The sequence below is a fragment of the Glandiceps talaboti genome, chromosome 1 (genome assembly GCF_964340395.1).
Source record: "Glandiceps talaboti chromosome 1, keGlaTala1.1, whole genome shotgun sequence".
In the NCBI taxonomy this organism is placed as follows: Eukaryota; Metazoa; Hemichordata; class Enteropneusta; family Spengelidae; genus Glandiceps; species Glandiceps talaboti.
This window is the reverse complement of record NC_135549.1, coordinates 25,235,213-25,254,510: the sequence shown is the minus strand read 5'-3', so window position 1 is coordinate 25,254,510 and position 19,298 is coordinate 25,235,213. Positions and strand designations below refer to the sequence as shown.

Here is a 19,298-nt window from a genome sequence, read left to right as displayed (position 1 = left end):
TCCATACTAAAGGCCGACCGTAGACCGCGTGCTCAACTATCATGTGATGGCGCAATGACCTGAGTTTAACACCATAGATACCTTGTATGTTTTTATAAAGTAAATCAAATATTGGACGACTCGACAAGGCAAATATACATTTAATCAAATTGCTTCTGAAGAGCTATGAATCATCACAATCACACTGCACTTTAGATGTTCCAACGAACTTTACAATCTTTGCAATAATATTAAACAAGACATATTAATATTGACAACTGCGTTTCAACTTTACGATTTCCTATTTTCAGAAGTTTGTAACTGCTAAAACCTTGATATACATGTATCACATATTCTACCCAAGGATGACGATGCAAATATGAAACTTTTAAGACCTGCGGTAGAACCACAGGGCTAATTGTAATGTCGTTAAATTTAGACACCGTTCGGAGCAGCTAAAGTGTAAACTTTTTAGAACTTTAATATATATGATCGCTGAGGAGAAGTGAAACTCCGAGTAACGACTTTATAACATCCTTATTCTTTGGATTTAGTCTATATTGCTCTGCTACTAATATCGCATCGAACACTGATCTCTCTCTCTCTCTCTCTCTCTCTCTCTCTCTCTCTCTCTCTCTCTCTCTCTCTCTCTCTCTCTCTCTCTCTCTCTCTCTCTCTCTCTCTCTCTCTCTCTCTCTCTCTCTCTCTCTCTCTCTCTACACACACACACACACATACATACATACATACATACATACATACATACATACATACATACATCCATATATACATACATACATACAGACAGACAGACAGACAGACAGACAGACAGACAGACAGACAGACAGACAGACAGACAGACAGACAGACAGACAGACAGACAAACGGTGCTGTAATGTGTGTAACTATATTACTGAGACGTGCGCGCACTATAAATGTAGCTTGCTGTTAGTTTTTTTACCTTAGTGTAGACTGGGATCACTGAGTCTCTTACGAGATTTTTTTGTTTATTAATCTCGTATTCTTCAAACGTTTCGTTAATTCCCCAGTTACTAGTGGTTTACCAGGGTGCAGCCCCCTTACTATTTCGCAACCTCTCACTCAGATCATTATTTCACACAAAAGAACACAGTTCAACGAAAGAAAGAAAGAAAGAAAGAAAGAAAGAAAGAAAGAAAGAAAGAAAGAAAGAAAGAAAGAAAGAAAGAAAGAAAGAAAGAAAGAAAGAAAGAAAGAAAGAAAGAAAAAAAAAAAAAGAAGAGATTTAATCAAGTCTAACCTTAGAGGCGCAATCAATGATAACTATGCGGTGGTCAAGAATATTTTGAATTTTACATCATCGCTTTAATGTAAGCATGCGCAGCTCCAATCTGATTAAAATCTGATGTTAGATAGCCTGGTTTTCCTGTATTTACCTTTATTCCATCGTTATTGCGTCTTTTACGTGCGTTCGCCCAGGAAAAAAAACTCACGTAAAACGATGGAATAAAGGTAAATACAGGAAAACCAGCCTATCTAACATCAGATTTTAATCAGATTGGCGCAGCTCTTGACATTTGGTAGGTATGTTATTGAGAGTATAAACCTATACTTTAATTCGTAGCTGCGTTGACTCAGACGCCTAATTTAAATTTCTCTTCAATTTCTTGAAAAATTATTTATGTATACTTTGATATTTTTGTCAGTTTTTTCTTTATTTTGTAGCTGTATATTGTTTTCCCTCTAATGTGCAACTTTTTTGAAGGTCTAAAATAAAGAAATAATACTTATACTATACAAACTTATACTATAAACCAAACCAGTTTGATCTTCAGGTTTGGCGGATTAGGAATAAAACAGTGTTGCTGTATTGGGATAGTTTTATTTGCAGCAAGAAGTTCGTTGACCGTGTAGACGTCACGATGCACATGGGTCCAGTGTGTCACCAGTGAGCTAGTCTAGTGCTATCCGTAACATCGAATCTGAAGGGGTACGGTGAAGAGATGATTCCAAACCACTGGTAGAGAGTTAGACTATTAGTGACCCTTCATATATCAGATCTGCTGGACCGATAATTGTCAAAAACAGAGTAGTTCTAAAATAACACAAGAAGGGTGCACGAAAGTCTTCAAGTTACAATTTCCGTCTCTATATCTACATTTATTGGTAAAAGATACTAAAATATTGATTTTAGACCAAAAATGTGTATGGAATAGTATCTATTCAGGTCATCGATCGATATATAGTCTATGTACCATACCTTTGGATATCACGAGTTTATAGATTAATATTATACTGTACAAGTTGAGCTTTTATCCAAATCTCATTTGTTTACTCGTTTAGCAAAGAACGATTTGACGACATGAATTCTGCCAAGAAGAAATCGAATGCTTGCTACATATCAAGAACAACATTCTTGGTATTAATATTTGTGGTAATTTCACTGCTTGTAGGAGTTGCCGTGCTCTTTTATTTTGTTCCCAACGAAGACGAGGGTAGAGATTGCCACGGAGAAGTGAACGTGGCAAACACGGAATGTCCACCGATGCCTGACGTTCCAGACCCCTCTCCTCCGGTTGATTTAGGTCCATTCGCAGGCCGTCTATCCAGCGATATAGTACCCAACCATTATGTGGTGAGGACACAGTTATATTTGGATAATGTGGATGGTCCAAACCAATACACGTATGATGGTGAAGTGACTATATCCATGCATTGCTTCGTCACAACGAGCACGATCAAACTACACTTCAGAGAGATGACGATACATTATGGCGACACATACGTGAGGGATAGCCAACAAAACGACATAGTGATTTCCAACCAGTATGAAGATGAAGAGTACGAGTTTGTTGTCATAGAAACTGCGACGCCATTGCAGGCTGGAGAAGATTATACAATTTACGTGAAATACGACGGCCCACTAAACTTCGACATGCACGGGATGTACAGAAGCTTTTACGGCACCCAACCATTTGCCACGTACGTATAGAATAATGTGTTCAAAATTAAACCGTGTACATCGCCCAGCTACTTTGATTGTAGCTTCGATTCAAGGATTTGTATTTGCTACAACCATTTGTGAAACGGCTACAGAATTTGCTTCGAACAGGGTTAACGTTATATTTCAGCAAATTTTACACATTTTGCAATTTATTTCCATAATAAGCGATATTTATGGTAATTATCATTGATGTGAGAATTAGTGATCTTTAAGTCGTCGTCCGAAGTCTGGATATTTTTTTTAGTCATTACGATATATGTATATGTATATATATATATATATATATATATATATATATATATATATATATATATATATATATATATATATATATATATATAGAACGTACGTACATACATACATACATACATACATACATACATACATACATACATACATACATACATACATACATACATACATATATATATGTTCTTATTTTACCTAACTACCACTGTGACATGTAACTTTCAGATCTCGGCCTGTGCTACTGGGGTAATATTAGCATTAGTGCTTTAAAATGTCATGAAACGATGACACAGATGTAGCACAAGGTTTGCACATTTTCAAAATGTCAAATGATAGTTGACTAGGCCTTTCCAAACTTTGCCATGGTGGCGCTCTACTTCCTGTCTGTATGTGCTTTGGGGGTATACATCAGTGGTGTAGGTTACTTGGTTAATCATAGAGCACTGCTGCTTTCCTCGATGGCTAAACAATACGAAAAACACCACCTCTGATTACACTTCTACAGAATACCAAGGGACAAAGCTCGGTACTGTGAGGTGATGAAACGGTACTATGAGGTGACGATACCCCCAGTTTGAGTGAGGGCGCTGTATTCTCAATTTCCTGTGTGCAGTCTGCAATGGTCTATTTGTCAGTCGGTCGTAGGAACAATGTCAGAGACGTTTCTTACAAGGATTTCTTTAGGCCTAAATGACATATTCTTTGCGTCGGGCAATGTTTTCATTTCAACTTTCCTTATACCAGTTGCCAAATTCAATAATGCAATGTTGCGTTGACTGTCACAGTGTTGAACACATCAGGTAGATGAGGCAGCACGGAGACGACAGGTTTATGGTACGCTGTCTTATCTTAATGTATATACAGGTTTATTTATGGTTTAATGTTATCAAACACCTCCTCATGAAATAGGTTATCACATTTTGTTAGACGGTGACGAACACTGAGGTGTAGGTGTGATCGAGTGTTGAGGGCATAGTATAAAGATTACACATTTGGCCGAATCCAATCTCCGGGCCCGGGTACAGAGTTTGCAAATCTCAGGTACATAGCACGACATGAATACAGGCTACAAAATGACATGACCGTTGTCTAAATATGATTTGATTCGACAGAGAGTACCTTAATGTGTGGTTTGAGACTAAGTTGGTAGAGAAAATCTTAACGGGTCCACAATGTTTACTTGTCAATGGCTACCATACATCAATTCGATATGATATTATAAGATAACATCACACAATAACACGCACCAGGTCTGCAGGGATTGAACTATACAACTCGGTCGCAGCTAGCTTGGTGGCCAGTATATTTTAATTCTGTTATCAATACTCGACTGGTTTTGATAAACGATCTAGACGACTCTAAAGAATTGGTAAATACACTCTGCCCTAGTACAGATAAGATATCGATCAGACAGTTCGATGTCCTATGATTTACCAGATAGCTCAGACAGCTATAGTGGTCTTCATATAATGAAAGAAACAATATTATATGTGGTAACTATAAAGATGGGCAATTTACTAGACTTTGATGTGGCTTTCTTGTGCAAGTATGGTATTTATCTTATATGAAGATGGAATAACTTCATCTTAATGAAATTAGAGGGTTTCCTTGACGGATAGTCTTGATTGTGACTGGTACAGCGTGAATACATACATACATACATACATACATACATACATACATACATGCATACATACATGAATACATACATACATACATACATACATACATACATACATACATACATACATACATACAGTACACACAGACAAAAAGACACCGTTCGGAGCAGCTAAAATGTAAACTTTTTAGTACTTTATATATATGATCGCTGAGGAAAAGTGAAACTCCGAGTAACAACTTATAACATCCTTATTCTTTGGATTTAGTCTATAATGCTCTGCTACTAATATTGCATCGAACACAGATCTCTCTCCTCTCTCTCTCTCTCCCTCTCTCTCTCTCTCTCTCTCTCTCTCTCTCTCTCTCTCTATCTCTATCTCTCCACACAGACAGACAGACAGACAGACAGGCAGACAGACAGACAGACAGACAGACAGACAGACAGACAGTCATGAAAGCTCTCTTCACACTTCTTGCTATATATTTATCACTTTTACAGAGACTTGGTAGCCACTCAGTACCAGGCAGTTGCGGCACGTAAAGCATTCCCTTGTTATGACGAACCCAATTTCAAAGCAACGTTTGACATTATCATAGTACACAGAGACAGAAGGCACGCTCTCAGCAATATGCCAGTAATCCAAGAAACCTATCTTGAAGATGATTGGCTAGAAACTACATTCGATACAACTGTCCTCATGCCAACCTACCTGTTAGCTATACTGGTGTCTGACTTTCCATACCTGGAAATCGTAGACAACGGATTCACGGTAAAAAAAAATGGGACTGGTGTCTTCATCCTTGCTATTGTAACTTCTGAAAATATTATTACGTAATGAGTTTTGAATTGACTGACAAACAAGTTTTGAGACCATGTGTTCGTTGTTTTGTCAACTTTCGACTATAATGTCTATATGACATCCATTGTACAAAAAAACCCACAGACACTATCCCTGTATACGCGTACCTTCAATACTTGTTTACTTAATAAAACAATCAACCAGACCCCATTAATTAATTCATCCTGAGTTAGTGAACGTCTAATCAATCTTCTATTTCATGCCTTAACTTGTTGTTTCCTATTTTCGAACTGTTTGGAAATTGAAAGAAAAATGAATATACATATCAGGAATACATGATATCAATATACACCATTTCTTTGATTGCATCTGATTACTTTTTGTGTATGACATCATAGAGGCAACATACCATTCCACGTACTAATCTATTTTTTATAATATGGTTCTTTTTGTTAAGTTTCGTGTCTGGGCCCAGCCAGACTTGATTGGAGCAGCCAACTACTCTCTTCAAATCGGTTTCCAAATGCTAAGGTTCTTTGAAGATTATTACGGAATTTCTTATCCCATATCAAAGATGGGTAAGTGCACATTAGATGGAATGTTGCTATGGTGATATACAATTTTACGTTAATACTATGGTTACGTGTTTGGGATCGATGATCATTTGTGCTTCATTCTCACTGCTACTAGTGCAATTACACACATGTATCTAGACATTAACATCACTGTAGTGTGCCAAGTAAGAAGTGCAATTTTTATACATACATGTATCTAGACATTAACATCACTGTAGTGTGCGCACTTCAGAAATGAACCTCTTGAAATGCTACTATTACTGTTATCAAGAAATCAAGAGACAACATCTGGGGTCATTGTACAGTTTATTTAAATAGAGGTAAAAATAATATCACTTTAAAATCATACGGTTAATAAAATATACTCTTGTGGGGTGATGGGTGGGTGAGTGAGTGAGTGAGTGAGTGAGTGAGTGAGTGGGTGAGTGAGTGGGTGAGTGAGTGAGTGAGTGAGTGAGTGAGTGAGTGAGTGAGTGAGTGAGTGAGTGAGTGAGTTAGTAAATCAGCGAGTCAGTCAGTCAGTCAATGAATGAATGAATGAATGAATGAATGAATGAATGAATGAATGAATGAATGAATGAATGAATGAATGCATGAATGAATGAATGCATGCATGAATGAATGAATGAATGCATGAATGAATGAATGAATGAATGAATGAATGAATGAATGAATGAATGAATGAATGAATGAATGAATGAATGAATGAATGAATGAACAGGTCTATGATTCAAGTAATGTACAATTCAGACTCTCTTTTCCCCATTGTGTACATTTTCCTTTGAAACAGATTTCGTTGCTGTTCCACAGTTTGCGTCTGGTGCCATGGAGAATTGGGGATTGGTTCTATACACTGAAAACGCCATGTTGTATGATGAGAATGAAAACACACCAGCTAGAAAACGAATTGTAGCTAGTTATGTTGCCCATGAATTGGCTCACAAGGTAATATGGTGTCATTTATTGTACTTGTACAATGTTTTACCTTCTTGCCATTTCTATGTCGATTAAATATCTTCAGCTTTATGTCAATACCAATCCTTTGATAACATGGCTAATTAAGGGGTGAGATCAATATAGTTCAGCCTGAGGATAGGATAGGATATAAAACTAAATTCTTTTACTTTGGGGATGGGGGTTGGACCATTATAGTTGTCATCCTACAAAAACGATTTTATTTTCAATTGATCTGTTTTGTACCCCTAAATACAAATATTTCTAAAACAATTCCAATTGAGGAATTTTCGCTATAGTAAATGCATGACATGAAAATAAAGGGTCAACAAAAGAACTTTTTTCCCCTCACCACATACTGGCTTTATATTCACAGCACAGCGGTCTGAACAATTTCAAATTTGGGACAATGTAGTTAGAAGGGGGGGGGTCTAAAGCCTAACTAACAAAAATTCTAGAATTTAGGGTTTTTGTTAAGCCGCATTGAACTATAATGATCACGCCCCTAATAGTTTTATAGTTCTTGGCTTTGAATCAAACGCTGAAACGTTGTAAAATGCGTATGTCAAAGTGAGCCTGCTTGGAGGGTTAAAAATAAGCCACGTGGACTTTAAAGGGTAACACCACTCCACCACTATTTTCATAACCTTTGGGTTCTAGAGAGTTATTTCTCGATTTAACATAACTGCCAAGAAACACCAAATTGAAAGTTACTTCACAGTCATTACCTAGTAAGGGTTCACTGTTTTCCTCAGAAGGAGTCAGCAGACATGCATATATATTAGATGAACACTTGATATTCATGACCCCTAAGTGTGTATTACCTTCTGATAAGTAGTCAGGAGTAGTTGTTGTTCATCTAATACATATACATGCATGTAAAGTCGTTCTTACCCCATCCACGATCTTCAGTAGTAGTAGTACCGTGTGACGTTGATATGAACTGTCGGTTTTTAATTTCAGTGGTTTGGAAACTTGGTTACACTTGATTGGTGGGATCATTTATGGTTAAATGAAGGATTTGCTAGTTTTGTAACTTATGTAGGAATGGATCACGTGGAACCGTCATGGCAGATTGTGAGTTGACTATCACATCTTGTCTTTTCAGTCATCTTTGGTGCAATTCTAGTCATGGAATATATATATATATATAATGTGTTTATTCAAAACACTATAGGCCTCCGGCCCAAAAGTATACATAACACAAAATCAGGTACAGACTTGAGGGAGCAAAGGAAAATACTTATAGCTTTCAAAAACAAAATAACAAAGCATAGTATCAAAGCAGCACTTAGTGAAAAGAAAAGAACCAAAAGTAATGTACAATCAAATCTGTCAAAATGTATATTGCAAGTGTTACAGAATTCCAGTTCAAAACATTTCATGTGAACTTGATCTCTTTTTCATTGAAAAAAATAAAAACTTGGCAAGCTGTCTAATAACTGCTGTATTATTGGATTCCATGAGCATTACAAACTTTTCGGTGTTTGGTAGTGTATGGTATAATCTAGGTAAGTATTGTTCTCTGAGTTCAGTGTACAGTGGACAAACTAAGCAAAAATGGTACTCGTCTTCTATAGTATTCAAATTACAGTGCAGGCATATTCTTTCAGTTCTCAGCAGATCGAGCTGTCTACCAGTTTCTACATTTAAACTGTGTGTGGAAATCCTAAAATGGCATAGTGCATTTCTAAAACATAGTTTGTCCAGTACGGTTAAATATTTTTCTCTATTGAACAGTGATTTGAAAGTGCGATAGGTATCTAGTTTGGGGTATAAACACAATTTTGATTTCCACTCTTGCATATACATGTCTCTGGAGCGCTGTTTAAATAAACTTAAAAATGTTTTTGTACACTCTACACCCTGATTAAACCAGGCCTCACCCAATCCCATTGTAAAAAGTAGCTTTTTAACCCCTAATGCCCAACAATTCTTTTCATTTTCTGCCTCATAAAATTGAAAACTATAACATTTGTGGGGTAAACGGTCTTGCGGTAGAGACAATAACCTCAACCAGTACTTGATAACTCTAGCTAGTCTAATTGTACGAACTGGAAAACGACCTAATTCTCCCTTGACAGCTAAATTAGGAGCATTGTGATATACTTTCAAAATATGGCAACAAAATTTATTCTGGACAATTTCAATTTGTTCACCTGTATGTAAACCCCACACCTCACTCCCATACATCAAAATTGGTAAAATTTTACAGTCAAAGACTTTAAAAGCCAAAGAAATGTCAATATATTGCATTACGTTATGTTATGTTACTTCGTAGTGTTTTGCTATAAATTCTGTCATCTGATGTTCTGTGCTGAGCTGTTCTTCTCCGTGTTGTGTTGTGTTGTGTTGTGTTGTGTTGTGTTGTGTGGTATTGTGTTGTGTTGTGTTGTGTTGTGTTGTGTTGTGTTGTGTTGTGTTGTATTGTGCTGTGTTGTGTTTGAGTTGTCACTTCTTATATCAATTACGTTCAAACCTATTTCATTAAGTGGACTTTATCAGCTGATATGACGTTATGTATTTTATAATTGTACTGCTATGCATGTTGTATATAGACTTGAGTAGACTAAAATCACCAAGTCTGTTACAAGTAATTAGCACCTTATTATTTCATGTACATGGACATGGACATAAGTGTGTCCACCCACCCCACCCCCACCCCCCACACACACACCTTCATATTGAAATACTGTGCATGCCTTGAATCGAATAGTAGTACCATGGCGGTAGGAAAGATTACCTCCATACTAGTACCACCGCTCAAGGTTAATATTATAGTTAGGCGAAACGTTTGGACTTTAATTTACCACTCTAGGAAAATAATAATACTGTACACCATCGCTACTGCCTATAGATATAATACAATAACAGTGATTGCAAGCAAAGTAGATTTGAATATTCATATATTTACTACCCGGGTTAACTCATGAATATATTCTGAAATAAATGCAAATGTATTCAAATCACTTCCGACTCGCAGTCTGAACTATTTTATAATCCTATTAGACAGGCGTTAATGGGAAAGTACCGAAACGTCAGCCTCATAGACATAAAATATATATTGAACTCGATCTGTACTATACTTCAGGAAGTGTCGTTTTGGGTTGTCGGTGGCTGAGCGGTTAGCTCGCACGCCTCTTACCTCTGCAACCTTGGTTGGAACCCGCCTAGTATCGGCAGGGTTTGATTAAATTTACCACGCTGAGTAAGAAGAGTGTCGTTCAGTTTGACTCTACCGAACAACGCGGGTTTTTCCCGGGTACTCCGGTTTTCTCCTGCAATAACACTGAACTTTCCTATTGTTATTGGGCAATGCCTGTTGGATGGTTAATAAATAATAACTACAAAACTAAAACTAAATTTGTTACTAGTGTCTGTCGGCTAGGGTCGAAATGTCAGGTCTCTGACGATGGGACCATTGCGATACGTGACAAAAAGGTTTGCTACAAATAGCATTATTACTATGCTCAGTACTGTAATTAACCAACTCCAAAGACTAATTAAAACTGGTCATTGCGATAGAATGTGTTATACCTAATCAAATATAATGTTCTGTTCCTGGTTCTAACCGTATACAAGTAGATGCATGTAAATGAATAAATGCTGGTAGGACTACACGTAAAGAATTGTAGAAGAACGTTGACAAATAGTCACTCTCGTAAAGTACGCCTAACGTTTCAAGAATTAAATATTGAACTCTAAAGCAGGGGGGTTAAAGGTAAAACGTGTGTCTACACCCCAGGTATTAGAAGTCGGTCCGTGCAATTTAAGGTTCAGTTATCGTCCTCATATCATGCATAGATGAAAGGTTTTTTTCTGTATATTCACAAACACAGTGCACATAATGGATACACTGACTTGATATCCATGTGTAAACAGCAGAAATAAATGGTATGTCACCTTAAAAGTTCAGCAGTCGTCTTTCACGCATATAGTGATGAATATTTAGTGCTAATCATCCATCCCTAGATCTGAACACCACGTTAAGGATAACATAATTACACAATGTATTATGTTATGAACCCGCTTTACAACGAATGAAATGAAGGAGAAAGTAACGTTAATGTTAATGTTCATGTTACCAAAGTGTTGCCGTATCATTTATCTTGATTCTGATTGTTTCCTATGTTTTTCCTAGTGGGAAAGTTTTCACTTTCTGGACATGGCTAATGCTTACAGTGCCGATTCCACTACACTGACGTCACGGCCAATCATACAAGAAGTTGGTTGGAATGCTGAAATCAACAGAGAATTTGATAGTATCGTCTACAACAAGGTACGGTGAATATATATATATATATATATATATATATATATATATATATATATAATTTATATATCTCACGACCAGATACACAAGAGCCGTTACACAGTGTTCCACGCAGTTGCGATCATAAGACGATGACCTTAATATAAGGGGTTGTCATTACTCGTCTCGCGACTCGTAGTAACAAAACCCACGTTCTGCTTCATCACATACATTGACGGATTGGATATGTATCGAATAGTAATTTACAAAAAAAAAGTTTATTTCACTTTTAGGGCGCCGCTCTAGTTCGACATTTTCGATCCTTCCTGGACGAAAGCGTTGTTCACCAAGGTATTAGAGACTACTTAAATATGTACCTATATGACAACGTTGTAACAGATGACTTGTGGGAAGTATTGACAGAGGTAAGTATCGAAGCAGAGTCTAAATGAACTTTGGACGCAGAATGACATTTGTCTTCTTACATGTTATAAACGTATATTAGCTTATATTTTTCACAAAAATACAAAATTATTCGTGGCTACGCCCCAATTTCAGTCTCTGCAAAGTGGCCACATTTAAGAGGTAATGACGAGTAGAGGTGACATGGTCAACTGACATGGTCATTCTAAAAACAGATTAAGAAGTCGTTACAATCCTTTTGATAAAACTCAAATTATTTTGCCAGGACGTGAACCAATGAAAAGCTCTCCTCATCCCCTTACACACTCTCTCATTCTCTCTCTCTCTCTCTCTCTCTCTCTCTCTCTCTCTCTCTCTCTCTCTCTCTCTCTCTCTCTCTCTCTCTCTCTCTCTCTCTCTCTCTCTCTCTCTCTCTCTCTCTCTCTCTCTCTCCGTTTGTAGGCTGATAAAGATTTTAAGGGTACTAACGTAAAAGCCATAATGGATAGTTGGACACTACAAGCTGGTCATCCCGTTGTCAACATTACTCGTACTGGTACAAGCACCGTGGTTGCTACACAGACATATTTCATGTTAGATCCTAATGAATATTATGACGATAAACATCCAAACAATGGGTAAATACTTGGTAGTTCTCAATTGTATTGAAATATACCCTAATGGTTGTTCAAGGTAATGAAAAAGATAATAAAGTTAAAAGGGCTATAAGGTTACGATTCAGCATGTTGAGATGGATGTATATATATATATATAATATATATATATATATAATATATATATATATATATATATATATATATATATATATATATATATATATATATATATATATATATATATATATATATATACCATAGACGTACGTGTTTTGTCAATTTAGCTGTTAAGTGTACGACTATCTCCATCTACATGTATGGTTGTTTGCGAGTTTCAGATGCAATTATTTGTCCTTTTTTCTTATCTAGATACATATGGTATGTTCCTCTAACTTACACCGACTCTACAAGTCCTGATTTCTTGAAGCCAAACAAAGCACTGTTGTACAAGGATCCCCGTACGTCACTCTCTATTTTATTAACACTATTGTTATTTGATATAAGATAGCCGTTACATTATTACGATTCCTACAGCATTATTAGGTGTTCAGTACTTTACACTAGACGTACTCTTTTGAATACTCCTAAAAGTCTTTGAAACGGATGCTACAGGTAATTTATATGGAAAAATCTTCCAGTAGTCCTAATAACAATTTAACTCTTGGTTATATTTCAAACACGTTACAGCAAAATATAATTTCTTGTCTTTAAATAGTTTTGATTTTTTCTGTTGGTGTAAGTCGACTTACACCAACAGAAGAAATTCCATATAAATTACCTGAAAACTGTTATTATCATCATATCCCTAGGTGTATGGTTATAGTGTATGATTCACTCCACATAGTGGGTCGAATAACAACAGTCAGAATCGAGTCACGGACCTCACAGTCACCATGCAAGCAGGACTATTATCGTTGCAGCCTTACAGTTGTTCAGGCTCAAGGACTACTTTACTTAGATTTGATCTTGTCTGCTCCTAAGATGCTCACCAGAATAATCTTTGAAAACATGTTTTCAATATGCAAATATATGCTATACTTTCAGTTCAATTGGATCTTGTCGGCGTTGGAGACAATGACTGGGTGTTATTCAACATTGATAAATGGGGATTTTACCGCGTTAACTATGATGACGACAACTGGCAGAAATTAGCCACACAACTGAAAACTGACCACACAGTAAGAAAACTATAAAGACTTCAAATAAAATTCAGTTTCTATGTCATTTTTGCATTGAAATATTTCATGAATTACCACACAAGGAGGGTTTGTCGCTGTGTCACTAGTCTTTTCGATTGCCGAGTGGTTAAATCACATGCCTCATACCACTATGACCGTCGTTTGAACCCTGGTCAGAGTTCGATTAAATTTGCCACTCTGGACGTAAGAAGAGTGCTGTTTAGTTTGACTCTACTGACCAACGTATGTTTTCTCCGGGTACTCCGCTTTCCTCCTGCATTGACATTGAACCGTAAGTCTCCTTGACAGATACGTTAAACTCTATAAAAACTTAAAAGAACTATATAGTGTAATTAAAGATTATTAATTACTCGATTTAAGGAGTGTCAAAATGGCTAATATCTCAATTTGATGGCATATCAATATTAGTAAGATGTATTCATAATATCTCTTATAAGACAGACATTATTTCCAAATAGTCAAGGCCTACTAATATTAACACATTTTTGGAACCACGCCCTCAGTTCAGTCGCCTGTAGCTAACGTTAAGATTCTACTGCAATCAACAGGTAATTTCCAACCAATCACGTGCCTCTATGATTGACGATGCCTTCAAGGTTTCCCAACCATTCCATACCGATAACGTCAATGCCTTGAGATTAACTGAATACATGGATAAGGAGTTCTCTTACGTCGTCTGGGAGACAGTACTCCTTAATTTAGGTTACACACATGACATGCTGCTCAGAACATCTGAGTTTTACATGTTTGAGGTAAGTCTCAAAAATTAGTCTAAAATCTTAGGATAGCGAATCAAAGCTGTCAAACTTGTCACACATTCATATACAGTGGCTTGGATATGAAACAACTATGTAGTTGATCACACTGTCCTGTCAGAATGAAATAAAGTGTAAATAAAGAAATAATGAATAAATAAATAAATAAATAAATAAATAAATAAATAGAAATAAATGAATGAATGAATAAATAAATAAATAAACAAACACACACACAAAACAAACAAACAAACAAACAAACAAACAAACAAACAAACAAACAAACAAACAAACAAATAAATAAATAAATAAATAAATAAATAAATAAATAAATAAATAAATAAATAAATAAATAAATAAATATGCAGGATATCTCTGGGTCCTGAATGTCTGTAAGAGGCTTTTGTCATGTGTGCTTTCAAAAAACTCAAATATCTGGACGGAACACATCATCCATCCATGTTGATTCTATAATCTAGTCATACCTTTTTTATCAAACACGCCACCTTGGCCAATGTACTGAAGTCGTAATTCTCTGTTGATATATTGAGATTTTAACGTTTATAGTTTACGATACGTAAACCTAGCGAAGTGATTGGAATGATTCACTGAGCCTCACACCTCGCAGTTTTTTTTGTGACACGAAAAAGAATGTTTTATATAACGTTTAAGATGTTCAATTCCATATTTTAATCATTATGTCGCCAATCTGTATGGTTTTGTTGTAGCTATACTGGAGTGTCCAGGTGACACCATTGTACGAATCTCTTGGATGGGACTTCTCCCTTGGAGATGACGTGGACTAGTAAGCGTGTACTATCATTATCAATCCCCTACCTGTGCAAAACATACACCATTGTATATCGGAAATGTCTGCTGATTTGTTTTCTTACAGATATAAATTCTGCTGTTACACGAAATATAGATTAGACATTAGTTCTCCATTCCAAGTTTACTGTTGTTTTTTAGACCATTTACAAGGTTAAGGAAAATCCATAAAAAAGGTATTTGAATACTGTTGATGGACAATTGTTGGTATTGAAGAATTGTTCAGCTCTTTCAATATAGCACCATATGTATAGAGTAATACTAGTATACCCTAGAATAGGCTATGGGTCGCTTGTGCAGGTGCAATTGAGAGGTCAAAACAATTTGTCCGTTTCTGACTTGACGTCAAACAAATTACAGGAGACAACCACATTTACGATTGTAATCAGAGGAAGCATTACCATTTATGTTCTATGTAATACCACATGATTTGTTCACACATATGCCATTACATCTGTAACAATCATGTATCAATTTCCCCTTAATCTGTAGTTTCCAACGTATCAATGCTATTGTGACAGCCTGTAACTATGGAAACGAAGATTGTGTATCCGAGGCGTTAAGGCAATACAGAGCCTGGATGTCAACTGGAGAAAATGAGTAAGTAAATCAGATTGAATGTCTCCTCCCTCCTCCTCCTCCTCCTCCTCCTCCTCCAGTCACGAGTACTAATTAAGCTTTGCATCTTAGACACCCCATCCGCGTTGCAACCAATCAGCTGAAGCCACTACACTTCTGCAAATTTATCGCAATCATGTAGTTCTTGCTTATGATTATGTCAACTTGAAAGCCTTACTGCAATTCCATGCGCATCCAAACTTTTCTATAAAAGGCAAAATGTTCAATTAGTTGTCTTCTTGACCTTCATGTATGTCTGTTTTCTCTCCCCAGCAATGTCAGTACATATTTCATCAGATTGTCACATTTCGAAGAATGAAAACAAGTAAAACTGTTTTCGCCTAATGTGTATAGTGTTTATGTACCCATGATTAAATCCCACGTTCTCGTATTAACTCTATCTTATCATATGACCATAAGAGTTAGATACAATCATTTTTTACCAAACTGTTCTATTATTCTCCTGGATAACTGTTTCTCGCCTAATCCTAATCTGAAATCTAAGTTGTCTGTATGACTTCATCATGAGTTCGTGTCTTGAATCATATCATCCTGTATTTATCTCCTATGGATGTTAGCATACGTAATGAGGTCCGTGCTGCAGTCTACTGTACAGCTGTCAGACACGGTGGTTTAGACGAATGGGAGTTTGCCTATGATGAAGCCCTTTCTCCGGGAGCCCCCGGACCTGAAGCTGCACTGGAGACCAATCGGTTACTGTCTGCTATGGGATGTACAGAAAAAACATGGCTTTTACAAAGGTAGCATGTTTTGATCAATTTTCATTCTCATTCTCATCATGTGTTGTCTGTACTTCCTATAGAATCAATGATCTTATATGTTGGCCAAGTAATATTGGAAAATACAAACGATAACTTATTTATTAAAGTGTGCAGTGACAGTTTAGTAAAGTATCGGAGAACAATTTTTGGACCTTATAATTAATTGTAACTGCATAAAATATACGTCACGAATTTTCCTAAATGTTGGTCACTTTCCATTGTCACTGGATCAAATTTTGGATGCCCACTTTCACTTTCAACAGAGCAAGAATAAAAAGCTCATGACATAACGTATACAGGTGCACAACTGACGTAATTATTAAGTCTGTCACTACTAGTGGTTCGAACTTTTCTGAAATTCAGAATCCGATAAAGCGACTTTAGACAAACGGTAAATGAATTGAAAGAATAACCCTATCTATAACTGTGGTTATTGGTGGTGCGAATAACTCTTACAATTCGTTTTCTTATGTATGCATTTTCTTTTTATCAGGTACCTGGAAGATGATAACTTCGACATTGCGACTGTTATTTCAAACACACGAGACAAGTCAGCTGTCGGTTATTCCTTGGCTTGGGACTATGCCATGAACAACTTTGATACTCTTGGGTAGGTGTACGTTGCCTCATAGACAATGGAGAAGAGACTTCCTCACTGTCTATGGTTGTCATTATACCAAAAATGTTGTATTGTTCTGCCTACAAATCATGCATCCCTAAGTAATGTCTATCTTGCTGCCACTTGTTATGGCATTAATTGTATTTATTTATTTATTTATTTATTTATTTATTTATTTATTTATTTATTTATTTATTTATTTATGCATTTATTTATTTATGCATTTCAGTCTGTCTTATGACACTATCTGGGACTTTCAGAACTTCATGAACACCCAATATGATCTTGATCAGGTGAGCTTTCATGGACTTTATCAAACTCTCAATTTACTTATTTGTCTAAAACCTTAGTTGTGTCTTGACAAACGTGTCTCTGTCCAAAAATTAAGTTTGTGTAGATCTTATCGTAATGGCAAATCATGTGGTTTTTCTCAAACCATAAATTATAATTTAAGTATTGAAGAATCGCACAAAATAAATACCGATATATTTCAATTCAGTGACATTGCAATCGAATGATTTCACTTTGAATAATGGTAATGATGTATATGACTGCTCAGAATCATAACGTTAAGTGATGAAAGGCATTCATTGAGATGAGAAAAGAAAGAGTAAGGTTTTGTACAACTAAGAAAGAAAACAAACCGAAGATATCGCATCAAACCAAACACGTCTGAGTTATCAACATATTTCGCTCGACAAATACACTTATACATAAATATTTTCATCGAAGCATGCATATGCACAGACATGTCCTCACATACACAAAAACAAACAGACATGCACGCACCATTGCATGCATGCACGTATGTACGCATTCACAACGTCAGACAGACGGACGGACGGACGATAAATAATGGTAGTCTTGCACTAACATATCGAAACATATTCTTATCACGCTTTGGACAGGCTTGTTGTAGTTGCTGTTTACGGCGCCGGCAACTTATATACTTGAAAACACTGGCCAAACTGTGAAGTTCTGTAATCTAAATGTATACTTTATAATTTTCAGCTGAACGTATTCGGTTCTCGTCATTTCGATATGCCGTCTTCTGATGCCAGTGGGTTTTATGACGCCGTTGAACGAGTTGAGACAAATATCGCCTGGATGAACAGAAACAAAGACAGTATGAAGGAATGGCTCCTTGAAGTCACGGCTACCATGACAACCAGTGCCAAAGAGACCAAAGCTGATATTCCGAGACCAAACCCTAATTCACCTCGTCTCTATGACAAGGGAGCTCTCATTCAAGATGGGAAATATGAAGGGAAAAGAGTACCGAGAACGTCGGAATACTTGTACCAATTAGTAGCAAGCCACCATGGATAAAAACACTAGCTGTGTTTATGACAATCCTTTTGAATTTTTAAAGATTGATACAGAGTAACCAGAAACAAATGCAAGTTTTAAAAGTTTTCATTACCGTAAATAAATAAGTTTGATGTCAAGTATAAATATACTTGATTTGACATTTGATGGTACTAAATTATTGTCATGTGGATTTTGTATAATGTAATATACTTATTTTCGTCGCATTTATAGATTGTCTATGTGATCATACAGTTATCTCACTCCTGACACAGAAGCGTACTAGCTGCAGTGAACTCCAATGTACGTACAATGTCCAGCTCATATGTTGAACTTTGATATATACGCTGTGAAATAAAGATAACATTTAAACGCAAATTGGGGTGATGATGTCATTTCACGTTTATAGTTGTATGAAGTTCCTCGCAAGCGTTGTTATCCTTACAACGTATAGAAGTATAGTTATTCGTACACGTACACTTGTTCCTATATCTTGTTCAGAAACTGTATCATATTGATTGAAAGTCGGTGAGTAAGCTTAAGGCAGATGGTGTTTTGGTGATGTCGTACATTGATGGAAACCCTGTCAAAGATCTTATTAACAAACAAAATAGGTGCAGTATCCACAAAATAACACCAGACTTGTAAATAAATGTAAATAGACACATTGTGTTAACGTTGTCAGGGTGACAAATATTGAAGATGGGCACTAACACAAATATTACGATGCATTCCGCCTCACCTGTTTACATAAC

The 19,298-nt window shown here is 36.3% G+C and overlaps 1 protein-coding gene across 1 annotated transcript; it reads left to right on the top strand.

Moving 5' to 3' along the window:
* Positions 1–2,320: 2,320 nt before the first annotated feature.
* Positions 2,321–18,564, top strand: LOC144434938 (aminopeptidase Ey-like). The gene is made up of 17 exons (XM_078123470.1): positions 2,321–2,940; positions 5,334–5,604; positions 6,092–6,212; positions 7,000–7,154; positions 8,127–8,240; positions 11,305–11,442; positions 11,709–11,840; positions 12,280–12,455; positions 12,804–12,892; positions 13,479–13,612; positions 14,182–14,385; positions 15,117–15,193; positions 15,709–15,816; positions 16,413–16,595; positions 17,110–17,226; positions 17,465–17,528; positions 18,247–18,564. The coding sequence occupies exons 1-17, from the start codon at positions 2,321–2,323 to the stop codon at positions 18,562–18,564; spliced, it is 3,021 nt and encodes a 1,006-aa protein (XP_077979596.1).
* The last annotated feature ends 734 nt before the right edge of the window (positions 18,565–19,298 follow it).

Excerpts from the sequence above, each read along its gene's own strand:
- LOC144434938 (XM_078123470.1), top strand. The coding sequence starts at position 2,321 with ATGAATTCTGCCAAGAAGAAATCGAATGCTTGCTACATATCAAGAACA. Across the intron at positions 5,605-6,091 it reads TCGTAGACAACGGATTCACG|TTTCGTGTCTGGGCCCAGCC; the intron begins GTAAAAAAAAAT and ends CTTTTTGTTAAG. Across the intron at positions 11,841-12,279 it reads TGTGGGAAGTATTGACAGAG|GCTGATAAAGATTTTAAGGG; the intron begins GTAAGTATCGAA and ends CTCCGTTTGTAG.